General features: G+C 44.8%; 1 protein-coding gene across 3 annotated transcripts in view; it reads left to right on the forward strand.

Moving 5' to 3' along the window:
- Positions 1 to 4,202: 4,202 nt before the first annotated feature.
- The window catches only part of PARVB (parvin beta), a 55,480-nt gene continuing 32,267 nt past the window's right edge, over positions 4,203 to 27,415 (forward strand). The window contains exon 1 of one of the 3 annotated variants that reach the window (XM_081957489.1): positions 4,203 to 4,672. In XM_081957489.1, coding sequence (XP_081813615.1) covers positions 4,561 to 4,672 — 112 coding nt within the window. In that variant the 5' untranslated portion in view covers positions 4,203 to 4,560. Of the gene's footprint in view, positions 4,673 to 26,396; positions 26,466 to 27,415 lie in introns of those variants that run through there. The other 2 variants (XM_081957487.1, XM_081957490.1) reach the window with 2 other exon arrangements.

The following is a 27,415-nucleotide window of genomic DNA, read 5'->3' on the forward strand; positions in this document are numbered from 1 at the left end:
TGGATGATGAAATCTCAGTTTCCAGGGGAAACCTGAAGACTGTGGCAATGAGTCACTCAGCAGAGTAAAACGGCTTGCTCTCTGAAAACAGAGTGAAAGAAGAATAGAACAGAACAGAATAGAATAGAATAGAATAGAATAGAATAATAGCCTAGCCTAGCATAGAATAGAATCATTTATTGGCCAAGTGTGATTGGACACACAAGGAATTTGTCTTTAGTACAGATGCTTTCAGTGTACATAAAGAAAAATAAAATAGAATACATTCATCAAGAACCATAAGATACAACGTTTAGTGATAGTCATAGGTCACTAAGAAGCAATGAAATCATACCCTGTTTCCCCAAAAATAAGACCTCCCCGGATAATAAACCCAATCTGGCTTTTAAGCACATGTGCTAAAATAAGCCCTCCCCCCAAAATAAGCCCACCCCAGAAATATTGCAACACTGCAGCAGCTATGTGGTGACACTTGCCTCCTGCACGTCAAAAATAATAACACCTTCCCCAAAATAAGGCCAAGTGTTTATTTCGGGGGTCAAAAGAAAATAAGACAACTTTTCTTGTGTCTAGTTGTTTTGGTGTGCAGTGCTCTGTAGCATTGTTTTGAGGGTACCATGTTTCCCCGAAAATAAAGACAAGGTCTTATTTTCTTTTGACCCCCAGAAATAAGCATTGGCCTTATTTTTGGGGAGGTCTTATTATTTTTGAGGTGCAGGAGGCGGCAAGCGCGGTCACCCCATGGCTGCTGCTTGCTGCAATATTTTCGTGGAGGTCTTATTTTCAGGTGAGGGTTTATTTTAGTGCATATGCTCAAAAGCCCGATTGGGCTTATTAACCCGGGAAGGTCTTATTTTCAGGGAAACAGGGTAGAAGTTGAAACAATTTATGTCCAGGCTGTGAGGGGTCTGTAGATAATTTCACAGCCCTCTTTTTGACTCGTGGAGTATACAGGTCCTCAATGGAAGGAAGGTTGGTAACAATTGCTTTTTCTGCAGTTCTAATTACCCGTTGAGGTTTGTGTGTGTCTTGTTTGGTTGCAGAGCCAATCCAGACAGTTATGGAGGTGCAGATGACAGACTCAATAATTCCTCTGTAGAACAGAATCAGCAGCTCAAATCAAAGCAAAAAGACCAACCAGCTGCTGCTGCTTCTTGGTGAGTTTGCTAAGAGAAGATGCAGCAGCAAGTTGTGGGTTGGTCTTTCTTTTTGAATAAATGCATGTGAGGAGGAGGAGGAGGAGGAGGAGGAGGAGGAGGAGGAGGAGGAGGAGGAGGAGGAGGAGGAGGAGGAGGAGGGACACACTGTGCACAGCATTAAAAAAAAGATTTCTTGGAGATCATTAAAAAAAAAACAACCTAAATCAAGGTATCACCTTTTCCATCTAACGCAGGGGTGTCAAACTCACATCGTCATGGCGTCACATGACGTATTGGGACTTCTCACCTCCCCTTCGCTAAACGGCATGGGCGTGGCCAGTGCTCTGGTCAACGGGCTCGGAATTTGACAACCCTGATCTAACATATTTTATTTGTTACTTGAGAACAAAAATGTCATTACCAGGCAAAGTTTGTCACGTGGCCTAAAAATACTTATTTATATAGCATGATTTTGTCAGCCCTATGAGGTAGACCAGATCAGGGACGTGACTCACAGAATGACTAGAACTTAACTTCACTGGGATCGGGGGTCAGGTAGCAGAATCTAGCAAGTCTCTCTCTGTGTTTTCTCTTCCCTCCCCAGGAAATGCTGGGGGGGAGGAGCAGTCTGAGTAATACTTCCTGGATTTAACACATGCTTCTTGTTTTTCTCCTAATGGCTTCTGGACAACTTCTTTCAGGTCATTTCCAAGGATCTCTTTGGATTTTCTGATCTTTACCAGAAAGGATCCCAAGCCAGATGCCAAAATGAGATGGAGTGACATTTAGCTCCAGCCAGATAGTTTGTTTCTCCTTTGTGTTGAATAATACCTCTAACATGAAGTGGATTTCCAAAAACATTTCTATTATTAAAGACAAGTGTTTCCCCCCTCCGTAAATGGGTATGGCGGGGGAATTGGATTGTTACATCAAGAAAAAATTACTTCCAGATAGTATATAGCAGCGATGGCGAACCTTTTTTGGCTCGTGTGCCATAAGTGGGGGGAGCGCAGGGGGGGTCGTGTGCAGGCGTGCTGCACCCATAATACAATGCGCAACACCGCACCCCCCCAGTGCGCATGCGTGCACTATAGGCACAAGCCCCCATTTTTTGCATGCTTCTTTCGCCCTCCCCAGGCTCCAGACGCTTTATAGGAGCCTGGGGAGGGTGAAAACAGCCTCCCCCAACCCCTCGGAAGCCCTCCGGAGGCTTCAGGGACCTTCAGGAGGCTTCCCTGAAGCCTCCGGAGCAGTCAAAACGACCCTCCGAGCAAACCGGAAGTCCGCTCCCAAAAGCCATAGGGCTGGCTTTTGGGCTCCGGAGGCTTCAGGGAAGCTCATGAAGCCTCTCGAGGGCCTCCAGGGGCGAGGGGGGTCTTTTCACCCTCCCCAGGCTCCTATAAAGCCTCTGGAGCCTGGGGAGAGCAAAAAATGGCTTTAAAAAAGGGTGAACTCAGCTGGCCAGCGTGCGCATGTGCCCTGGCCAGCTGACAGGGCAGCGCCTCGCATGCCGACAAATGGCTCCGCGTGCCACCTGTGGCACGCGTGCCATAGGTTTGCCATCACTGGTATATACCCATGATGGGGAACCTATGGCATGCCAGAGGTGGCATGCAGGGCCCTCGTGGGCACACGCATTGTTGCCAGCTACTCTTCTGGCTTTCGGCACGCACATGCACGCTGGCCTGCTGGTCTTTGCGGGCACCAGAGCTCCGTAAAAACTTCAGATTTTCTAGAGGTAGCCACATTTGCTGATGATCAATTAAGGACATTTGATTAGCAGCACCTGGCTGCCACTTGGCCTCTTCATACCTGGGGAAGCAGTAATTTCACATACGGCTTCTTTATTTTGGCTTTTGTTTTGTAAAATACATGACATGGAGACGTGTGTTGTCCATCTGAAGTTGTATTTACCTACATTTGAGAACTGTGAGAGATGGGCTTCGCTATGCCCTGATACGTAAAACACGAGGGTGTATTTTATTCGCATGACAGCCAAAAAAAAAAAAAAGTCTAGCCATCTCTTTTCCTGCTAAAATGTTTTATGAAAAAAACACATCTGATATTACGATAATGGAAATCAAATGCCCTATGAAGTCATCTTTTCTTGGCCTGAGTGGTTTCCCATTTCTGCCTTCTTTGTCTTCCTAAACTCAGCCTACAGCCTGGAGATTTTGCTGTGTGTGTGTCCTTGGTGCTCTCTGAGCTTGTTTTCTTGCAGACCTAGTTACCAAACTAGGTAACATCATCAGTGCTAGTAGGGAATGGGATTTTACTCTCTGTTTATATTCTAGTGGCTTGCACTGGCAGCGTTCGTGGGAGTGGTCCATTCCATAAATCTCACTCCCTTCCAGCACTGATGCTACCTAGTTGGGTCATGAAACGTCTACAAGAAAACCAAGTTCAGAGAGCACAGTCCTCCTCCATTCCACAAATCCCACTCCCTTCCAGCACTGATGATGCTACCTAGTTGGGTCATGAAACGTCTGCAAGAAAACCAAGTTCAGAGAGCACAATCCTCCATTCCACAAATCCCACTCCCAGCACTGATGATGCTACCTAGTTGGGTCATGAAATGTCTGCAAGAAAACCAAGTTCAGAGAGCACAATCCTCCATTCCACAAATCCCACTCCCAGCCCTGATGATGTTGCCTAGTTGGGTCATGAACCGTCTGCAAGAAAACAAAGTTTGGATAGCACAATCCTCCATTCCACAAATCCCACTCCCAGCACTGTTGATGTTGCCTAGTTGGGTCATGAAACGTCTGCAAGCAAACTCAAAAGAGCACCAAGGATCCCTCGTTTCAACCCCGAGCTACAAATAACCCTACTTTCTTGAAACCGGGGAGATTTCCTAGTGGTCCCCTGCCCAGCCTCAACCCCAGGCTCGGCTCAGCCAAGAAGCCCCGGCAACTTCCTCTCCCTTCCCAACCCCGCCCCCAACCCTGTTGCAACGCGGAGTAGTTTCCCTACAGCTTGGAGAGCTCGAAGGACGCCAAGAAGCCGGGGGGGGGGGGAACCTTTTGTCAAGTCTTCAAGGGGGCGTGAGGCTGGAAGGGAAGCGGCGGGGCGGGGCAGCCCCTCCTCAAAACAAGAGGGGCACCTCGTAGCAGCTGCAGCCGCAAAAGCGCCGGGCGAGCGAGGGGGCGTCTGTGCGCCATTGCCGGCGGCGGGGTCTCCTGGCGGGGTCTGGCCTCTCCGTCCAGCCCCCTCCCCGTGGCTTATTCCACCGCCCGCGGACTTCCTCGCCGTAGCAGGGCGCTGTGAAGGGAGCCGGACAGCGCGATTCCTGCATTGAGCCTCGCCTGGCCGTTGACGGGGCGGGGGCGGCCAGGAAAGGGGGTCTCCAAGCGCGGCGGCGGCGGCGGCGCGCCTTACAAGCCCCTCTCTTCGCCCGGCGGCCCATGTTAGCCCGGCCGCGATGTCCTCCCCGGCGCGCTCGCCCACCCTGCGGCCCCATCGCATGAGGAAGGACGAGTCTTTCCTGGGGAAGCTCGGAGGGACGCTGGGCAGGAAAAAGAAAGCCAAGGAGGGTGAGTAGACCGGAGCCGGCCGGGAGGGACGCCTTCTGGCTGCGCCCGGCCGCCCCCCACCCGCTTTCCCCCGCGTCGCTTCGAAGGAGAACCGTCGCTCTGTACGAAAGGCAGGGAGCCGGGCAGCTTAGGAGCCACGTCAGTCAAGAGTTCCCCCGGTGGGACCTGGTGGTGGAATTCATGCTTTCCCCCAAATTTGGGTCAGTTTGGATGGATTTGGATTTGGAGAATAGAATAGAATAGAGAATATAAAATAGACTAGACTAGAAAACAGACTAGAAAATAGAATACAGAATGGAATAGAATAGAGAATAGACTAGACTAGAAAATACACTAGAAAATAGACTAGAATAGAGAATAGAATAGAATAGCATAGAATAGAATATAGACTAGAAAATAGAATAGAATAGAAAATAGAATAGAAAATAGAATAGACTAGAATAGAGAATAGAATACAATATAAAATAGACAACTAGAAAATAGAATAGAATAGAGAATAGAATAGCATAGAATAGAATATAGACTAGAAAATAGAATAGAATAGAAAATAGAATAGAAAATAGACTAGACTAGAATGGAGAATAGAATACAATATAAAATAGACAACTAGAAAATAGAATAGAATAGAGAATAGAATAGCATAGAATAGAATATAGACTAGAAAATAGAATAGAATAGAAAATAGAATAGACTAGAATAGAGAATAGAATACAATATAAAATAGACAACTAGAAAATAGAATAGAATAGAGAATAGAATAGCATAGAATAGAATATAGACTAGAAAATAGAATGGAATATAAAATAGAATATAAAATAGACTAGAAAATAGAATAGAATATAAAACAGACTAGAAAGTAGAATAGAATAGAAAAGAATATAGACTAGAAAATAGAATAGAATAGAGAATAGAAAATAGAATAGAATGTAGAATAGAATAGAATATAGAATGGAATATAGAATAGAATATAGAATAGACTAGACTAGAAAATAGAATAGAGAATGGAATAGAGAATAGAATAGAATAACAGAGTTGGATGGGACCTTGGAGGTTTTGTAGTCGAACCTCCTGCTTAGGCAGGAAACCCTACACCATTTCAGACAAATGGTTATCCAACAACATCTTAAAAACTTCCAGTGTTGGAGCATTCACAACTTCGGGAGGCAAGCTGTTCCACTGATTTAATTATTCTAACTGTCAGAAAATTTATTTCAAATGTAATTTTCTATGAGGTCCCACTAACATGACATTTTGGAGGAAAAGGCTAAAGAATGGCTGAAAATAAGAAAATAATGCAAAGCATTGAGAAATCTATTCAGTTGCTTTTAAATTTGAATAGACTAGAGCTGGAAGGGACCTTGGAGGTCTTCTAGTCCAGCCCCCTGCTCAAGCAGGAGACCCTATACCATTTCAGACAAGTGGCTGTCCAGTCTCTTCTTAAAAACCTCCAATGATGAAGCACCCACAACTGAAGGCAATCTGTTCCACTGGTTAATTATTCTTATTTTTAGGAAGTTTCTCCTTAATTCCAGGTTGCTTCTCTCCTTCATTAGTTTCCACCCATTGCTTCTTGTTCTACCCTCAGGTGCTTTGGGGAATAGCTTGACTCCCTCTTCTTTGTGGCAACCCCTGGGATATTGGGACATTGCTATCATGTCTCCCCTAGTCCTTCTTTCTATTAAACTAGACATACCCAGTTCCTGCAACCGTTCTTCATATGTTTTGGTCTCCAGTCCCCTAATCATCCTTGTTGCTCCTCTGCACTCTTTCTAGAGTCTCCACATCTTTTCTACATCGTGGCAACCAAAACTGAATGCAGTATTCCAAGTGTGGCCTTACCAAGGCATTATAAAGTGGTATTAACACTTCACGTGATCTTGATTCCATCCCTCTGTTTATGTAGCTTATGTTAAAAGGATGCAGCTGTCTGCAAGGAGTATAAATCCTTCCATTTCCCCATCATCCAGTCAGAGCTGAAGAAGCTTCTTGGAAAGAAGGGAAAGATATTAAAAAAAAAGACCCCCAATAATTCCTGCAAACGCAGCTGCAACCCCTTGCCAAGTGTAACATATATATCTCTTTCTCTGGATTGGGAATGTTGTGTGAAGGCAGCTCGAGCCTGTGTTGCTGGCCTGACAAGCAAAGTCGATGAAAAAACACGAGATCCCCTTTAACAACCGTGTTACTAACTTATCAACTGTAGTGATTCACTTAACAACGGTGGCAAGAAAGGTGGTAAAGTGGGGAAAAACTTACTTAACGTCTCACTTAGCAACAGACATTTTAGGCTCCATTGTGGTCTTAAGTCGAGGACTACCTGTACTCACAGGTGAATTCCATCAAGGAAATAGAAGTGAGTAGGACTGGAGCCTTAAAGGTATCCTGCTTGATTTCTCCATTCGTTTTCCCTTCTCTGCAATTCCTGTTGCTTGGTGGAAATTTTCCTAACGATTTGATCCATGCAAAATGATCCTGAGGGGACTTCAGTCTCCTAGTTAATAGCATTTAAGTATTTAGACCAGAGATGGTATTCAGCAGGTTCTGACCTGTTCTGGAGAACCGATAGCAGAAATTTTGAGTAGTTCAGAGAACCGGTAAATACCACCTGTGGCTGGCCCCGCCCCCATCAATTCTCTGCCTCCCGAGTCCCAGCTGATCGGGAAGAAATGGGGATTTTGCAGTATCCTTCCCCTGGAGTGGGGAGGGAATGGAGATTTTACAGTATCCTTTCCCTACCACGCCCACCAAGCCACTCCACACCCACCAAGCCATACTCACTGAACCGGTAGTAAAAAAAATTGAATCCCACCATTGATTTAGACAGAAGGCCCAGCTGAAATCTCACTTGAGTTTTGCTTTGCTGTTATGGAGGATCAGTAATACTGTCCTACTCTACAAGATGGTTGTTAAGATCTCTTGAGTTTATGCATACGAAATAATGATGGTCGTTTTTACAATACCTGGTTGATATGATAAAAATTTAAGTGAATTTAGTTAGGTCAATAGTGGAACTGGATGATTGCACCAAGCCGTAGAAAGGGTTACACTAAACTCTGGGAGTTTTTGTGATGTGCAATCAACTAGGTTGCAAAATGAGAATGTAAACATAAATTCTCTAAAACTGAAATGAGCCCCAAAGTAGTTGGTTTTGCTTTTTAGAGACTTGTACGCTCACTGACTATAAGAATATTCTTTTTATCTTGCTCCGAGTTGAGCTCCGTTCAGATTTAATACATCTATGTATTTATCCTGATAGTTGCATTAGCAGCAGCAGCAAATTTACAATGGTTTTGTCTTTTTTGAGGGTAGTTTTTCCACTTCACAGACTTTCAGTTCTGAGATTTCCTGGCGGTCTCCCATCTCGAGATCAGCCGAGCAAGATATGTGCAGCTTAGCATTCGTTTCCTTGACTTAGAGATGGGGGGATAACATAAGAAAAGAGACGACTTCATTTATGGATTCATATTTTTCAGAATGTTAACATTTTAAAGCCTGAATTGAGCTACTCCTCAATTTACAACTGTTCCATTTAACAACACTTGGAAGTTATAAAATCAGAAAAAGCGAGCTATGATTTGTACTCACAATGGTTGCACCACCTCTCTGTATGTGGGAGGGTGTCATTTGATTGCAATTCTGGCACTTGCCAACTGGCTCGCATTTACAACTGGTTGCAGTGTCCTGCAGTCACGTGATCATGATATGCAACTTTTTTGCCGATTTACAAGAAAAAAAACAAACACCCATTGGGGAAACCGGAGTCACTTAATGACAGTGATTTAATGACGGCCATAAAAATTATCATAAAATCAGGTCCAACTCGTCTCACAACTGCAACAACTTACAACGGAAATTCCTGTATCCAGACCTGGTTATAAGTTGAGGACCACCTATATTAAAGACGGCCATAATATGGAGGGGCAAAGTTCTCTCTCCTGTGAAGTTTTCTTGACAACTATATTGAAGTGTTTTCCTACTGCTCTCAATTAGGTGTTACTTTAAAAAACTTTCTGGCCATGGGTGGTGCAGTGGTTAGAGTACCGCAGGCTACTTCTGCCGACTGCCAACAGTTCGATTTTCACTGGCTCAAGGTTGACTCCATCCATCCATCCTTCTGAATTTGGTAAAATGAAGACTTGGATTGTTGGGGGCAAAATATGCTGACTCTGTAAACCCCTTACGGAAGGCTGTAAAGCACTGTGAAGGGGTATATCAGGGGTGTCAAACTCAATTTCATTGAGGGCCACATCCGGGTTGTGTCTGACATTGCGGGGGGCAGGGGGGGCGTGGCCAGCTCAATGTCACTTGTGTCGGGGGCACCAGTGGTGGCCCGAGCTTTCTGCCAGGGCTCTCAAGCTCCTTTTTCGGCTGTGATGGTTTCCTGCAACCCTCTGCCAGCGAAAACGGAGTTCAGGAGGGCCACGCACAGCTCTCCTGAGCTCCATTTGTGCTGGCAGAGGCTCTGAGGACCGGTCCTTTGCTGTTTCCAGGGGGGGGGGGGCTGTGGGCCAGATCTAACCACCCCGCAGGCCGGATCCGGCCCCCGGGCCTTGGGTTTGACATCCCTGCAGTATATAAATCTAAGTGTTATTGCTATTGGTATTTTCTGGTGATCTCCCATCCAAACATTAAGCTGACCTCACCTTGTTTAGGTTGCCAAGGTTGGCCAAGTGTTGCATCAGTTTCTATCACGGGGGAAATTTCATCTCCTGGATGGCTTCGTGGGGGTGGACATGATTAGAGTGAAGCAGGGCCAGTCAAATCCTCCGCCCGTCCCCTGGCAAAGCATTCCTGCCTTTTCTAGCTGCAATGCAGAGAGAGCTTCTGGGGGTGACCCCTTTCCTGGTGCAGGGACTCAGAAATGAGGGGAAACTCTACGCTGGTTTTCTCATAGACATGCAGTTTTGGAGTGATTCACTAGACCGGGGGGTGTCAAATCCGATTTCATTGAGGCAGTGGTGGGTTCCAGATCCCGTCACAACTAATACGCTGCGACGGGGCCGGACAGGGCCACCACGCATGTGCATCCACCGCCCTGCAACGCTCCAGCTGCTTGGTGGAGCATCGCGCAGGCTCTGTACGCTGCACGCGTGTGCACAAATGGCCCGCTAGCTTAAAAAGAGGTAAAGAACGGGGATGGGCGGGTTGGCCCAATGGAAACACCGTTCCGGTACAGTGGCAGCTGCTCCCAGCTGCCACCGGTATGCCCATACCAGGGTGTACTTCCCGGAACCCACCGCCACATTGAGGGCTGCATTAGGATTGTGTCTGATCTCGGGGTGGGGGCAGCCTGGGTGTGTGTGGCCAGGGTGTGTGGCCAACTTGACGTCACTCATCGAGGCTCTGTTTTCGGCCGTGACAGCCTCCTGCAGTCCTCTGTCAGTGAAAATGGAACTCAATTTTCACTGGCAGAGAACTGCAGGAGGTCGTCGCGGCCGAAAACAGAGCCGGGGAGGCTCTCCCGAGCTCCCTTTTTGTTGCCAGAGGCACTGCGGGATGGTCCTTTGCTGTTTCAGGGCGGGCCTGTGGGCCAAATCTAAGCACCCTGCAGGATGGATCTCGCCCATGGGCCTTGAGTTTGACACCCCTGCGCTAGATGAATCTTGGAGACATCAGGGCTAGACCTGCCTGAGGTACCAAGGAAGTTGAATTTTGTGGCCCGCCAGATTCGGACAGTGAGGAGGTTGGGGAGGAATATGGCCCAGTGCTGGAGTCTGGGGAAGGCTCTGATGAGGGCTCTGTGTCGGAGGCAGAGATGGGGCCAGAGACTTATGCCAGTTATCAGCTGCCTTCGGAGTCAGACATCAGTGAGGCAGACGAACAGCTGGAGCCTGTTCCCAGTGTGCGCATGCACAGAGTTGCCAGATGAAGGGAACAGCTAAAGAACAGGGGTCGACTTGGGAGTAAGGTCACAGGTGGACGATGAATGGCCCCTCCCAGAGGAAATAAAAGAGGAGTGGAGTTTGGCAGCTCTCCAAGCCAGATAAGGTCTGTGACTGTAAATCCTCCTTCAAAAGACTTTGCTGGATGTGAATGAACAGAATTCACAGTAAATAAATAAAAGGGGTTTTTGTCGGGACCAGGAGTTTGCTTCATGCTCTTGGGAAGCCTCGGTCAGAACATTGAGGGAATTTGGTACCATCCTTTCTTTTTCATTTCAGTTCAAGGAGGAGGAGGAGGAGGCCAGGACAAATTGTTCCGAAAATGCTACCAAGAAAATTGCAAAATATAGGTAGTCCTCGACTTACAACTCTCCGTTTAGTGACCATTCAAAGTTACAATGGCACATGCAACCACAACTGAGCCCAAAACTTATGTTGCCGAGTGAGAGATTTGTGAAGTGAGTTTGGTCCCATTTTACAACTTTTCCCACCACGTTTGTTAAAGGCAGTTCTTACGTTAGTAACACGGTTGTTTAAGTGAATTTGGATTCCCCGTTGACTTTGCTTGTCAAAAGGTCGCAAAAGGGGGAATCCCGCAGGACTCTGGGATCCCTGCAATGGTCATAAATACGAGTCAGTTGCCAAGCGCCTGAATTTTAGTCACACGACCATGGAGATGCCGCAGTGGTCGTAAGTGTGAAAAAAGGGTCATAAAACACTTTTTCCATTGTAACTTCGAATGGGCACTAAATGAACCATTGTAAATCGAGGACTATCTGTACAGTATAGAAATTTTGAGTTTGACCTGGAGCCAGCTGAGCGTGCAATTGCACTGCCCCTCCCTAGCTATGAAGTCTAGCTAGGGTATGAAGCTATGAAATGGTGTGAATTGTGCCTTTAGTACAGGGGTGTCCAAACTTGGGAACTTTAAGACTTGTGGACTTCAACTCCCAGAATTCCCCATGACTGGCTGGGGAATTCTGGGAGTTGAAGTCCACAAGTCTTAAAGTTCCCAAGTTTGGACACCCCTGCTTTAGTATGTCTGCATCTTTCCATGTGCCTGGGCGTGCTCTCTTTATACCAGGGGTGTCAAACTTGATTTCATTGAGGGCCGCATCAGGGTGGTGTTTGACCTCTGGGGCTGGATGGGTGTGGCCGGGGTGGGTGTGGCCAGCTCAATGTGTCGGGGGCATCAATCCCAGATTCCGTTTTCGGCTTTGGCGGCCTCCTGCAGCGCTCTGCCGTGTGTGGCCCTCCGGAGCTGCGTTTTCACTGGCGGAGCTCTTCAGGAGGCTGTCACAGCCAAAAATGGAGTCTGGGAGAGCCGCACACGGCCCGCTCAAGCTCCATTTTCGCTGGCAGAGGCACCGTCGGCCAGTACTTCATTCTTTCAGATCTAAGCTCACAAGTGGCTGAGGGTGGTTGGTGCTGACAATGCTAAAATAAAAATGTACAGTTCCAGAGCCAGACGCAATTAGTCTAAAAGGTTAGATGTTGGCTATACGGTTAATGAAATGATGACTTCACTAAAATGCACCGTGAAAGGCAATAGGGATCCCGGCTGCAGTGCTTAAACGCTTATTGTCCAGAAAAAAACAGGTGGTAGAAGGACAGATGTACTTTTACGCAGTGGCTTTATGTGACGTTAAGAGAGCAATAGCACTTAGACTTATATAACGCTTTACAGTGCTTTGCAGCCCTCTCTAAGCGGTTTACGAAGTCAGCCTATTGCCCTCAACAATCTGGGTCCTCATTTTACCCACCTCGGAAGGATGGAAGGCTGAGTCAACCTTGAGCCCGGTGAGATTTGAACTGCCAAATTGCAGGCAGCCGGCAGTCAGCAGAAGTAGCCTGCAGTACTGCACTCTAACCACTGTGGCGCATGTGCTTAGTGATGGGCTTCAGCATTTTTATATTCACGGGGATGTGACTGATCTCAAAGAGCTGAGCAGGGCTGGACCAGAATATTATTGGAGGAGGGCTCACTAGGAGATATAATAGGGAAGTTCAGAGCATCCTGGAGGAAGATGGGCACCAACAAATTCCACAACATTGTCATGTCTTTGAGGCAGGACATAATGTGGGTTGAACTTCACTTTTACCCGCAGAATTTTTTTAACAGGCTTCTGTTTCCCTGCAAACGACGAAACAGAAGCTCACGAAAGAAAAAGATCTTACCTCTTGTTACGCTGCAGTGATGGGATGCCTCGCCTCCCACTGGCCTGCTGGTCTTCAGGTCTCTCTGCACATGCACGTATGTCTGCGCATGTGTGCACATGCCTGCGCATGCATATGTCCGAGCATGTCTGCATGTGCATGCACATATCTCTGTGTGCACATATCTCTCCAAGCATGTCTGTGCATGCACATGTCCAAGCATGCATGAGTTCATGCACCTGCGCACCTTTCAGTTTTGGCATGCGCATGCGCGCACTCTGGGCACTCAGTGTCAAAAAGGTTCGCCATCTCTGGGATAGAGATTTTGTTGCTGTGTGGACTTCTGCAGAAAATGCCCCAGAAAACGTTGCAAAGAGCTTCAGGAAGTATGACGGGGATTTTTATCTCCTTGCCTTTTAGCTTCTAAAACGAGAATAACTGGAGGCTAGTGCATCTTGTGTATCTGTCAGGAAATCTAGTGATCACTTCCTTGATGGTTAAACTGATCCAAACATTCTTGGCTTTTAGGCCATTGCATGAATCGGGAAAGGAAATACAGCAGCTTTCTGCTCTACATTGCTGAAATCCACTCCTTCAAACTTCATTTCAGAGATGGCAGGTTCAAATGCCATCTACCGTATTTTTCGGAGTATAAGATGCAGCGGAGTATAAGACGCAGCAAGGTTTTGAAAAGGGGGGGAGTTTTTGCACTCTGCAAACCTCCCCAAAATGGCCCGTTCCCCTCCTGCCCCCCAAAAGGCATGAATAGCCTGTAGGGAGCTTGCAGAGTGCTCCTGCGGAGGTGGGGGGGCAAAAATGAGCAAAAAACAGGCCTGTTTTTCGTAAAAAAAAAGGCATGGATAGTCTAAAAGCTTCCTAGAGACTCTGCACAGCCATTTTGGTGAAGAGGGCGGGGTTTCGGGAAGCAAAAAATGCTGTATTCAGTGCATAAGACGCACCCAGATTTTCAGCCTCTTTTTTGAGGGAAAAGGGTGCGTCTTATACTCCGAAAAATACGGTAAGTTTAATGGTGAGTTTTAAAAAAAAAAAACCAGAAACTAGTTACTAGCCATTGGTCCAGCAACAACCTTGGTTCAAAGAGGGAAAAAGTCACCTGAAAGTTACATGGATCTGTATGCGTTTGTGTGTGTGCGTGTCCACAATGCTTATGTTTGTTGGAAGAAATTCCATCTGGATTCAGTCCCAAGTGAGGGGGAAAAAGACCCTGGATTCATGGAAGTTGCTTGGAAAGAAGGGTTATTGATGGTGGACAGGGCCACATGGTTTGAGGTCCTGCGGGGAAAAGATGATCACATGCCTTGAAGATCTTGACGAAAAAAGGGAAGAGATGCTCAGAGAGCCTGAGTTTTACACCCTCTCTTGTGCCCTGCCTTAGAGCTTCCTGTTCCTGTGTAAGAAATGTATCCCATTGGTGGTCAGATTCCCCGGGGGGTGGAGGGTCTTAGCTAACTTTGTAGACTGTCTGTGTTCCAGGCTTGGCTGAGCCTTGCTGGGTGATGCAATCTCCCCAGGTGCCATGTGGTGAGATGGAGAGAGGGCTAATCCTATCATGTCCTGAGGGCCATGCCTTAATCCCATCACCCTGAAGCTGAAGGGGGTAGATCTTTGTTATGTAGAATAGACTGGCTCAGGCCTTAATGGCCCGTTGACAAAGGTGGGGGGATGAGTTTCTGCCTCCCTTTTAGGGGGAAATATTCTGTCCCTTGTTAATATTTCCTAAAATATCTCATTTTCCTAGGAGAGGGGTGGGGGCTAACTTCATACATGTGTATGCAGGATCAGTTACGCATTCACAGAGGAAACTGACTTTCCCCAGGATTGCTTTGCAAAATGCTCCTTTTAAAAGGGCCAAGTGAAAAATGCTTAGTTCCAGGCAGACTCTCCAGAAGGAAGTTCCTCTCAGCATTTCCGATACTCTGGATGATTTAGCTCTTAACTCGACGGGGAAAAAAACCACCAGAAATTAGTCATATTGCTCCTCCAATGTCCTGGAGTCAAAGAGGAAAAAAGTCACCTGAAGTAAGTGTGTGCGTTGCTTATCTGTACGTAGGATCAGTATCACATCCCTGTCCACAGAGGAAACTTAACTTTCCCCAGGATTGCTCTGCTATTCTCATTTTAAAAGAGCCAAATGAAAAATGCTTACCGTATTTTTCGGAGTATAAGACGCACCGGAATATAAGAAGCACCAAGATTTTGAAGAGGCAATGTTTTGTGCTCTGCAGACCTCCCAAAAACGGCCTGTTTTTCGTGAAAATGGACCCGGTTTTTGTCAAAAAAAGGGCATGCAAACCAATTTCGTTGTATTTAAGCACAATGACAATAAAGATTATACTTATACACATAGCCTGTTTTTCGTTCATTTTTGCCCTCCCCATTCCCCAGGAGCACTCTGGAAGCCTCCTGAAGGCTATGCACAGTCATTTTTGCAAAGGGGACAGGGTTTTGGGAAGCTAAAAATGCTGTATTCAGTGTATAAGACACACCCAGATTTTCACCCTCTTTTTTGAGGGAAAAAGGTGCGTCTTATACTCCGAAAAATACGGTAGTTCCAGATAGACTTAACCAGGAGGAAGTCCCACTCGGTATTCCCAATACTCGGATTTAGTTCTTAACTCGATGGACATCAGGAAAAGTAATTGCAGCCTCTTTGCCTGTCACACTTCCCTTCATCTTCCTCTCTCCAAAGAGCAGAAAGTGTGATCTGTGATGTTCTTTTCTCCAGGTGTGAAATAAATATGCAAAGATAGACTTTAATCTGAAATGCTTCCTCCAAATGCAGATAAGCCTCTTCTGGGCAAATCCAGATGTAAAAGGAAGATATCTGATCTGGCTTCCCTCCCTGATGGATCGCGCCAAAAATAAAACAAACTTTTTAAAAATATAATGCTGTTGGCTGTTATCTTACTTACTTACTTACTTACTTACTTACTTACTTACTTACTTACTTACTTACTTACTTAGCAAGCAAGCAAGCAAGCAAGCAAGCAAGCAAGCAAGCAAGCAAGCAAGCAAGCAAGCAAGCAAGCAAACTCTTTCAGCAAAAATTGGGTTCTTACTTTTTAGGTACTTGGCGCTGTACATAGAGTGAGCACTTCTTCAGCCTTTGCACTCTTGATTCAATTGTGCAGTTTGGGCTGCATAATAATGATCTCATTGAAGTGTTGAATTTTCCACTCTTTAACTTGGAGAGAAATTAGTCTAATTAGTCAATAGTATTATGTACCTCTGCTTACTTTCAAAAGAGTTTCCCCCTCCCCCCCTCCCCAAGAACTGAATCTAGCTTGTGACTCAAGCCCTCCCTCCCTTCTTTTGTGTGTAATTTGGGGGAGGCGATGCATTACTAGAAGAATTAGAGGGGCAGAGGACAGAATTTGGAAAGAGGTGGATGGGTGCTAACTTCCTACCATGCTATCCACCTGGAGAGAGTTTTGGTCTCAGGAGCAGAATGCAAATGTCATGAAAGACATCTCTCCCTTTAGAATAAGGCCACTTTAATTTAGTTGCCCGAAAAGGTTGCTCTTTGTAAAATCTTCTGGCCTTCAGACTGAGTATCCATACAAATGTGTCACACCTAATTTACATAGGACAACTGGCAGCCAAGGAACAGAAGCTGAGTTGCGTTTGTTCTCCATTTGCCCATTTGTGACCTTAGCTAATGTTGGAGGCATGGACCAAATCCAGTTCAGAAGTGGTGATATGTTTTCTGTTCCTTCCCTTACCTCCGATTTGGACTTCAGTTGGTTTCACTTGAAAAAGCAAACAAAAAGAAGTCCAGAGTGTGTGTCCTATTTCTTTGAGTTGTGGACTTTGTAGGAAGAGAGTTGTGTTTGGGGGGGGGGGGAAGCAGGTCTGGTGGCACCATTTCCAACTAACAGCAGTGTTTCTCAACCTTGGCAACTTGAAGATGTCCGGACTTCAACTCCCAGAATTCCCCAGCCAGCTGGCTGGGGAATTCTGGGAGTTGAAGTCCGGACATCTTCAAGTTGCCAAGGTTGAGAAACACTGAACTAACACTGAGAACAGCCCAAAAAATGGTCTGAAAACGACCCATAAATGGTCTGTTTTTTGGCTATTTTCAGGCTATTTTCTGGTGCTCTGGTGAAGACCAGCTGGCTGGCGTGCATGTGCGTGCCAGAAACCAGAACTGGGGATGGCGCATGAGTGGGCTCTGCATGCCACCTGTGTCCCACGCACCATAGGTTTGCCATCACAGACTTAGGTGATTGAATTAAAATACCGAGAAAAGAACTAGCGAGTTCCTTTGTCTTTTTTTAAGTAGGCACAAAATTCCCCTTCAGTAGAAAGGCCTGTCCAGGATTGTTTGGCCTATTCCAGATAGACTGTTTATCAAAAGCAATATTTGCAGAGTGAGCATCATTTCCAGATAGGAAACTTCATTTTTGCCCTTTTATCCTTTCCTTTTCCTGAAAGGGAGATAAGAAAAATCCCCGTTGAATTTGCAGACAATAGACTTGTGTCACCTTCGGCTTAGGGGGCCTCTCAAAAGTTGCTTTTTTTTTAAATGAAAAAAAGAATTAGAAAAGATTATGAACCAAGTAGGATCAAAGACATGTAACATAAATAAATAGCTAACGTGGAAATAGTAAAATCCAAGGAAGCAAACATGGCATCTGAAAAGTCAGAATTAGGTTTTTTTAGCTTATTATTATGTTACTCATTTATGTTTCTCATCAGTTCTCTTAAATGAAAACTAAACATCACCATTTAATTTAAAAATACTCGATCTGCAGAATATAAACCATTAACTAGTTTGGTCTTACACCAGGAGAAACCAGGAGATGGTGAATTTTTGTCCCACTTAGGCGTGAAAGCAGTTTGGGCCAATCGCCAGGAAAGAATGACTTCTAGTCCCGCCTTAGGCGTGAAAGCTAGCTTTGGGCTAGTCACTCACTCACTCTGTCCAATCCACCTCACAGGGTTGTTGTGGGGAAAACAGGAGGAGTAAGATTGGACATATTCACCACCTTGTATTATTTATTCAATAAATAAGTAGAAGGAAAGTCTATAATCAATTGAATCAGCATTATAAATCAAATGCTTTTAAGAGTATTAAAATCATTTCATTTGCGCACAGCCGGTGTGTGTGTGTGTATGGGTATGGTCAAGAAAATCAAGATAGTGGCCACAATAGGATCAAAGCAGAGGTGGTATTCAGTCAGTTCTGACAAGTTCTGGAGAACCGGTAGCGGAAATTTTGAGTAGTTTGGAGAACCGGTAAACAGGCTGGCCCCGCCCCTGCTGCCTCCCAGCTGATCTTCTTTTGTTGCCCTGAACAGGAGAACGGAGCTGGAGGTTAGTGGGGTGGGGAGGGAATGGGGATTTTGCAGTATCCTTCCCCTGCCACACCCACAAAGCCACGCCCACAAAGCCATGCCACGCCCACAAAGCCATGTCCACAGAACCGGTAGTAGAAAAATTTGAATCCCACCATTGATTCAAAGCTGTGCCTCTTTTTTGTGTGTGACAACACAGAGCTTTGATCCCTCTTTTCCGAATGTCTCTTCCAGACACCGCTTACACACTTAAAACAACATGCCAAAGTAGGAAATAACTTGGCGCTATCATTTTCTTCTCTTTTTCCCCCTCCTTATCTCAAATGATGTTTGGTGTACAGGAAGCAGCAACCTATCTGAAATGAAACATTAAGCAGTTTAGAGCTTGGACGGAATATCAGTGGGAAATTTTAGGGAAGGAGACTAAAAGATAAAAAAAAATCTCAGCTGAAAACCCATCCTAGAAGAAAGTAGCTCAAATCATTTCTGTTGTATTGTCCCAAAAGCTCCATGAAGGAGGACGTCATGGACTCCAGAGAGTTGAGTTTAGGTTAAACAAGCTTTAAGGTAAAGGTTCCCCTCGCACATATTTGCTAGTCGTTCCCTACTCTAGGGGGCGGTGCTCCTCTCTGTTTCAAAGCTGAAGAGCCAGCGCTCTCCAAAGACGTCTCTGTGGTCATGTGGCCGGCATGATTAAACGCTGAAGGCGCATGGAACACTGTTACCTTCCTGCCAAAGGGGGTCCCTATTTTCCTACTTGCATTTTTACATGTTTTCGAACTGCTAGGTTGGCAGAAGCTGGGACAAGTAACGGGAGCTCGCTCTATTATGTGGCACTAGGGATTCGAACCAATGAACTGCCTACCTTTCTGATCGACAAGCTCAGCGTCTTAGCCATTGAGCCACCGCGTGCCTCTAAACAAGCTTTACATTTTAAAACAAACCTCTTTATTTAAATCAATATAGATATTTGTGCTTCAGCATTCCTTAAGTTATTAGCACCAGGGGTTGGCATAATTCTATTTGACATTGTGAATTCCATTTTTTCTGACGCATCAGGAATTTTAAAACCAATATTGAAACCTTTAATAATAATAACATTTTGGTCAGCCTGCAGCGGGCTTGGGCCTCAGGAAAGGATTCCAACGAACAATAAGCGGAAGTGTTGGGATCCAGTGGAATGTTTCAAGGATAGAGCAAAAATATAGGGTAGCAAAAATGTTAAAGAACATTTTGGAATGTTTTCATTGATTGCGATATTGTTGAGACTTTGGAAAAAGTTACAGAGAAGATGATTAAAGGCCCTGTGACTAAAGCATGAAGAATGGTTGCAAAATTTGGGTTTGGCTAGTCTAGAGAAAAGAAGGACTAGGGGTGACATAATAATTTTCCAGGATTTGAGGGGCTGCCACAAAGACCATGTTGGGTGGTCAACTTATTTTCCAAAGCACCAGAGGGCAGAACAAAAAAAAAATGGAGGGAAGCTAATTAAAGAGGGAACCAACCCAGAATTAAGGAGAAATTTCCTAACAGAATAATTAACCAGTGGAACAGAAGTTGCCTTCAAAAGTTGTGAGTGCTCCATCATTGAAGGTTTTTAAGAAGAGACTGGACAGCCACTTGTCTGAAATGGTATAGGGTCTCCTGCTTGAGCAGGGGGGCTGGACTAGAAGACCTCCAAGGTCCCTTCCAGCTCTATTCTATTCAAATCTAAAAGTAACTGAATAGGTTTCTCAAGGCTTTGCATTATTCTTAAAGGTTTTGCACTGTTTTCTAATTTTCAACTATTCTTTAGCTTTTTTCTCCAAAGTGTCATGTTAGTGGGACCTTATAGAATAGTGATGGCAAACCTATGGCATGTGCGCCACCGGTGGCACACGTCAGCTCCAGCGCGCATAGGTGTACTGGCAACAGTGGTGGGTTGCAGGCGGTACGCCCCGGTACGCGTGATCGGATCCTGCCCGGAGCACCGGGTACTGTTCCAGTATGGTGCTCCGGAGGGCCCGCCAGCCTGCCCAAGCTTCTTACCTGTGCTTTTGGCGCATACGGTGTCTGTACAATGCTCCACCAAGCAGCTGGAGCATCACAGAGACTTGTGGAAGCGTCGCAGGCAAGTACAACGCATGTCTGTGCCGCGCACATCCATGTGGGTGATACCGGGGCCGTTCTGACCATACCGTTTCGAACAGAATCCAGAACCCACCACTGGCTGGCGAGCTGATTTTCGCCCTTCCAGAGGACCTGGGGAGCCCATTTTTGGCCTCCCCAGGCTTCAGGAAAGCCTCTGGCGCCTGGGGAGGGATTGTGCGCATACAGGGGGAGGGGTGTCATGTGCACAAGCGCAGGTGGGTGGGGAGGATTGAATTGGTGTGGGCGCGCACACACAATTCTGGCACGCCCTAAGGAAAAGATTCAACATCACTGTCATAGAAGATTACATTTGAAAGAAATGCTTCATTTCAATGAAGGTCTCACTTTAGGACCATTGATTAGATGAAACTTTTGTACATGTCTATAAAATTGTCCGTGGGCGGATCTTGGTATTTACAAATGCAATTCAGCACGATTTAGTTTTACCTTTGATTCTTCTTAATTGCCACAGGGAATATTTTCTTTGCACAAAATTGTTGTGCTTGCATTTTAAAAGAAAACAATGATCTAAACTTCCTTGTGTTTCCCTTACCTTGAATCATTTATTTTTTTCCCCATTTCCGTACGTTCACATTCCTTTCAGACACGTGTTGTTTTGGATTTATATTTCTTAAAAAATAATGCAACTGTACTTTAAAATTTGTGCTGACATTTAAGTGGCCTGTTGGAAGCGGTCCATCACACCACAGGAGGTTTTGCATAGCTGCTCATGTTGATAATAAGGGCATGGTCAATTGTGTTGGTCATCCTTGTGAGAAAAGATTGCAGAATTGTGCAAGGACAGGAATATTTATTTTGACTTCCTTAATTATGACTTGCATTTTGCTTCCTCTGTAACGGTTTAGTGTTTGATAGCGCCAAAAAATTATCCTAAGTTTCTTTCTTTTAACAAGTTTTTGTGAGGCTGTGTTACTTAATCAGCAATTTATGAATAATTGAGTGCCTGGGTGGGCGTTCCTTAGCTTGAAGTGGTAGAGTTGGACCTTTGTGTCGAAGTTAGGTTCTAAAGGCTGTGTTCTTCAGCCTTGGGAAGTTTAAGAGGTGTAGATATCCGTTCCAAGAATTCTGGCAGCTGAAGCCAAACCTCTTAAACTTCCCAAAGTACAGATAGACCTCGACTTACGAACACAACTGAGCCCAAAATTTATGTTGTTAAGTAAGACATTTGCTAAGTGCATACTTTTACTTTTTTAAAATAATTTTTAGAATTTTAAATTAGATTTTTTTTAAAAAAATCTGTGGTTAACTCTTTTACATTTTGAACATTTATACACTTTTAAATTTTAATTATTAAATTATTTTAAAAAAGAAACATACTGTATTTTTGGGAGTATAAGACACACCTTTCTCCCCCCCCCAAGAGCGTGGAAATATTAGTGAATTATATACAATGAATACAAGCCGCCCCGACATCCCATTTTTGTGAAAAATGGGCAAAAAAATGGGCAGTTTTTCACCAAAATGGGGGGTGGGTGGGTGTTTGCCTTCCCCCACCCCCCAGAAGCACTCTGCATGCTTCAGCAGGGCTGGGGGATGGGAAAAATGCCCCCGTTTTGGTGAAAAAGGGGGGAATTTTTTCCTTTCCCCAGCCCTGCTGAAGCCTGCAGAGTGCTCCTGGGGGCCGGGGAGGAAAAAAAACTTTTTTTTCTTACTTACCTCTTCAAAATTTTGGTGCGTCTTATAGTCCAGAAAATACGGTACTCATGGAAAAAGAGCCTGACACTAGGAAGAGACTGACACTAGAAAAAAGGCATTGTCAAGTGTTCCAGTGAAAGGAAGAAAAGTAGCTCAGATTTCCCTAGAAATAAAATGTGAGCGTTGATGATAGAAGATTCAATTCTCAGGGGAACAGAACCAGGGGTGAAATCCTACCTGTTCGGGCCAGTTCGCCTGAACCCGTAGTAAAAAAATGCTAAAAAAGGTTTTAAAAAAATTTCCAACAATCAGCTGTGCCTGATTGTCTGTGAGGTTGTTCCTGCTTGTTGCAGGGGCCATTTTGTGTAAAGTCCAGCTGCTTTTGCATTGTGTGTGAGTCAGTTGTGCAACCACTCCCACCCCGTCACATGACCACCAAGCAGTGGTGGGATACGGGGCATACCGGTGCCTGCTGGGAGCACCAGGTGCCATTCTGATACGTGCTCCGGAGGGTCCACCCGCCTGCCCGCCCTCCTTACCTGTATTTGAGCCGATCGGAGCTTACGTGCATGTGTACGGAGTGTACAGTGCTGTGCGACGCTCTGCCGAGCAGCTGGAGCATCGTGGGCGGTAACTACGCATGTATGTGCTGCACATGTGGTGGACGCCTGGCCCCATTGCACTGTACCGGTTGCAACGGGATCTGGAACCCACCACTGTCACCAAGCCATGCCTGCCCAGTCATATGACCACCAAGCCACACCCACCCAGTCACATGACCACCAAGCCATGCCCAGCAAGCCACAGAACCAGTAGGGAAAAAATTTGAATTTCACCACTGAAGAGAACCAATCATTGGCAGACTGGACATTCAATCTAGGGATCATACAGGGATAGCATTGATGGTAACCTGGCTCAATAGCAACGTCTGTGAGAGGGACCTAGGAGTCCAAGTGGACAATAACTCAAGTAGGGATCCAGCAGTGTGCTGCAAAAAAGCCCGTGCAATCCCAGGCTGCATTAACAGAGGGACAGAATCAAGATCACGAGTAGTGATAGTACCGCTGTATAAGGCCTTGGTAAAAACCGCACTTCTAATACCGCATCGTTTTGGTTACCACGATATAAAAAAGATCATGACACTCTGGAAAGAGTGCAGAGAAGAGCAACAAACGATTAAGGGGGCTGAAGGCTAAAACCTATGAGGAATGATTGCAGGAATTGCGTCTATCTAATCTAGGTGTAAAGAAGAACTACAGGTGAAAACAATAGCAGTGTTCCAATATTTGAGGTTGCTGTCACAGAGCAGCCTATTTTCCAAATCACCAGATGGCAGGACAAGAAGCCATGGATAGATAGTGATCTGGGAGAGAAGCAACTAAAGAGAAATTTCCTGACAGAACAATTAACCAGTTTGCCACAATGAATGGTTTTCTTCTAGAAGTTTGTGGGAGCTCCATCGTTGGAGATTTTAAAGAAGAGATCAGACAGCCATTTCTCTAGAATGACATAGGGTCCCCTGGTTGTGCAGGGAGTTGGACTAGAAGACCTCCAAAGTCCCTTCCAACTCTGTTATTCTGTTAAAACAAATTATATATATAATATATAATTTCCCAGAGCACCGGATACTGTTGCGGTACGGTGCTCCGGAGGGCCTGCCCGCCCGCACTCCTTACCGGTCTTTAAACTTTTTGGCGCTTCCGCACATGCTCCGCCGAGCAGCTGGAGCATCGTGGAGGCTCGCGGAAGCGTCGCTGGACAGTAAGATGCATGTGCGATCCGGAACCCACCACTGATATATATATCATGCAAAAGTTTGTTAAGTCCAGTTTTTAAGCAGTCGTTAAACCACAACGTCACAAAATAGATTCATCCTGCTTTTACGTTGATAAAGAGGCAGCCATAAACACTCACATCTTTCGCACTTAATACACTAATTTAAGTCCATCTTCTGGAGTGTCCTTCAGATATTCTTCCAATGCTCTTTTTACTTCCTCAGCTGTCTGGCATCTTTGCAACAATCCAGGCCTAGCTGTTTTCTTTGGCAAGTGGAGCCTGCCAACATTGCTGCCTGGGTAAAGGGGCTTGATTTACTATCATTACCATTATTCATTTTTAGGCAAAAATATAAGTGCAGAAAACGCTCCGGTAACTTCTCCCAATGCAAGCTCACAAACTCTTGGTCAAAACAGTTTCCGCGGCAGCTGCCATGGTGCAGTTGACACTCTCTGTGGTGCATAAAGTCAGCCGCAACTTCAGTTGCGCGGTTCTGACCGCCATTTTGTTTTGTTTTTTCACCACAGCGCCTGCAGGTACCCCATAAAATGCAATGGGGTGGGAGAGGGGAAAATGCAATTCCTGGCCAGGAGAAAGGTGCACAAGATTCTTTTCTGAGAGAGAAGATGAGATTGGTTTGTCCTCCCCCCATCCCCAGTTTTTAGCAGGGATAGTGTATTCTTTTTGAAATAAATAGCAGAGGTGTTATTCAGCCGGTTCAGACCGGTTCGTTCGAACTGATAGTGTCGAACTGAGGGTGGGCCAGCCCACTCACCTTGGTTCCAAAACATCCTGTGTGGCCTCATTTTCAATGCCACGTGCATTCGTGCATGCTGCACATGTGAAGAAAGTGCATGCGCAGAAGGCACTTGTACACGATGCGAGTGCATGCATGCGCCCACTCACATTTGCGCACCAGTGGTAAACCTACGTGAATCCCACCGCTGATAGTTTTTATTAATTTATAATGTGACATACAATGAGAATACCGAAGCAAATATTAGGAAAATCAGGAAAGGAAAAAGTGGATAGCGGGGGAAATCAAGGGAAAAAGAAAAAAAAAAGAAAGGCATTGATATCCGACTCCTTTGGTGCAGTAAAATAAGGCATTAAGATGTACCCTTAACTTTTTACTTTTTCATAATAATAATAATAGAAACTAGCCATTTCTATAACAACAAAACTATCTAATTGATAAAACCTAAAATCGAAGTTTCATTTTCCCCCCACACCTCAAGCACAAAGTCCAGAAGTGGTTTCCAAGTAGAAATGAAGATATTTGTATTTTTTTCTTCTTTAATCAATGCAGTCAATTGAACCATCTTTGCTAACTCCATCCGTTTTTGTAGCCATTCATTCATTGTGAGAATGGAGGTGACCTTCCATTTCTCTGTGTACAGTAGTCTTGCTGCCTCCGACATAATGTAATGGTGTAGTCTTGGTTTCATTCCCCAGCACCAATATAAAGGTTTTTTTGCTCTGTTCTTTTGTGGCCCCTTGAAAGTGGAAAGATTTCACCTATCACTTTCCAAGTCTCTTTGCTGGGTTGGCCAAATGGGATTATTTGCAATTGTTTGTTGCCTTCTGAAGTTATGACTTGAGTTGTCAAGTTTTTCTCTGATAATTTTTGAAGGGCGAAGAATGAAACCTTTGTAAAATGTAAACTAGAAAGCCTTGCTTAGCAGCAATGAAGTATTATTGTGTAAGATTTTGGAAAGTTTGAATCAAAGAATTAGAGATCAAGTCCCCTGTGCTTAATAATCCCCCAAAATGACTGGACCAAAAGGACCATGGTATTTCTCACTCAGGAATTGGATTAGAGTAGAGCTGAGCACCTTACTAACTAGCTGGCCACAATTTTCAGGGGCAATTAACCTTTAACTGCTAGATTGCTTTGCAAAGGAACTTGTCCTTGTTTGCAATAAGATAATGTTGTAGTGTATGACTTTTTGGAGAGGAGAAGACAGTTAGATTTCAGAGTTGAATATTTAACTTTGTGTTTCTGTCTGTGTTACCTGAAAAATATTCTCTTCAGGATAATGTCCTGTAAAACACGATGGACCTATACATAAACTTAAATGCTATTGCTGTAATGATGATGTTGATTTATGGACCTAATACAGAATATCATTGTTGGAAGAGACCGTCCAACCCCCTGCTTAGGCAGGAAACCCTACACCACTTCAGACAAATGGTTATCCAACATCTTAAAAACTTCTAGTGTTGGAGAATTCACAACTTCTGGAGGCAAGTTGTTCCAATGATGAATTGTTCTAGCTGTCAGGAATTTTCTTCTTAGTTCTAGGTTGCTTCTCTCCTTGATTGGTTTCCATCCATTGTTTCTTGTCCTTCCTTCAAGTGCTTTGGAGAATAGCTTGACTCTCTCTTCTTTGTGGCAGCCTCTGAGATATTGGAAGACTGCTATCATGTCTCCCCTAGTCCTTCTTTTCATTAAACTAGACACACCCAGTTCCTGCAACCGTTCTTCATATGTTTTGTCCTCCAGTCCCCTCATCATCTTTGTTGCTCTTCTCTGCACTCTTTCTAGAGTCTCCACATTTTTACATTGTGGTGACCAAAACTGGATGCGGTGTGTTAAACAACTGGTTGTCTAACAAACAGCTATCTGAAAGTGGTTGTACAAATAAGGCTTGTGAGGAAGAGAAGGGTTGAGGTAGCCGTGTGGTTTGTTTCTGTTTTATCGCCTTCTAACTGATCTTCCTGCAGAGTCATTTGTGTAAGTGGGAGGGTTCTTTTCTTAGATTTCCAAATAATTGTTCTCTATAATTGCAAGCCATAGTGGACTTTTGGAAACCCAGAACAGAAGCTACTCACTCTCTCTCTCTCTCTCTTGGAGGGATCATCAGTTTAACAGTGAGTTGTTTGCTCTTCCTTCTCTGCTCTTCCTTTTGCTTCAGAAGACAGTTAACCTCTTAATTTACCTAAGACAGTGGTTCTCAACCTGTGGGCCGGGACCTCTTTGGGGGCCGAACGACCCTTTCACAGGGGTCACCTAAGACCATTGGAAAACACATATTTTTGATGGTCTTAGGAACCGAGACACCAATTTTATGGTTGGGGGTCACCACAACATGAGGAAATGTATTAAAGGGTCACGGCATTGGGAAGGCTGAGAACCACTGACCTAAGACTTGCATTACAAGAGAGGATTGCTAGAGTTAGTTAACACTGATTATTTAACATTCCTCTGTTGACTTGTGCTCAGTCTGTAAGTTTGATTGGAGACATTTGTTTATACAAAGTCTTATAGAAGAGCAATCTGTCCCAATCTGATCCCAGTGCTATTCCTACTGAGAACAAAGAGTTGAGATAATTTCACAGTGAAGATAGAGTTGGAATAGTCCTTGCCAAATTTGGAAGCACTTTGTCATTTCCATTTTTTAAAAAATTCCCCATCTAGATTTGTGAGTAGCCTTCCATCCACATAACTAATGTGTGTGGTTCAACAGTGCTTCACTTTTTAAGATCAGCAAAGGTTGGCTGGGTGTTACAGTACTTAGAACATGGATTCATCTGGTGCTTTTTTATTTTTCACAAGAACCCACAGTAAAGATGGGATTGAATTTTAATCTTAGCCATGCAAAGGCTGTCTCTGAGAATCGGACATGATCGGAAGAAAAAAAAAATCTAAGCATTTCTCAAGCTTGGCAATTCTAAAACAAAATGTTTAAAAGTTTCAACTCCCAGAATTTCCCAGCCAATATGTGTTTTTAAGTCCAGCCACCATTCTTCCATAAAGAGCTTGAGGTTTTTTTTTCTTACAACGGAAAAGATGGCCAAATGGATTTGAAAGCTTTGTTTCT

This window comes from Natrix helvetica, assembly GCF_964273705.1.
Source record: "Natrix helvetica genome assembly, chromosome: 6".
NCBI classification, from domain to species: Eukaryota; Metazoa; Chordata; class Lepidosauria; order Squamata; family Natricidae; genus Natrix; species Natrix helvetica.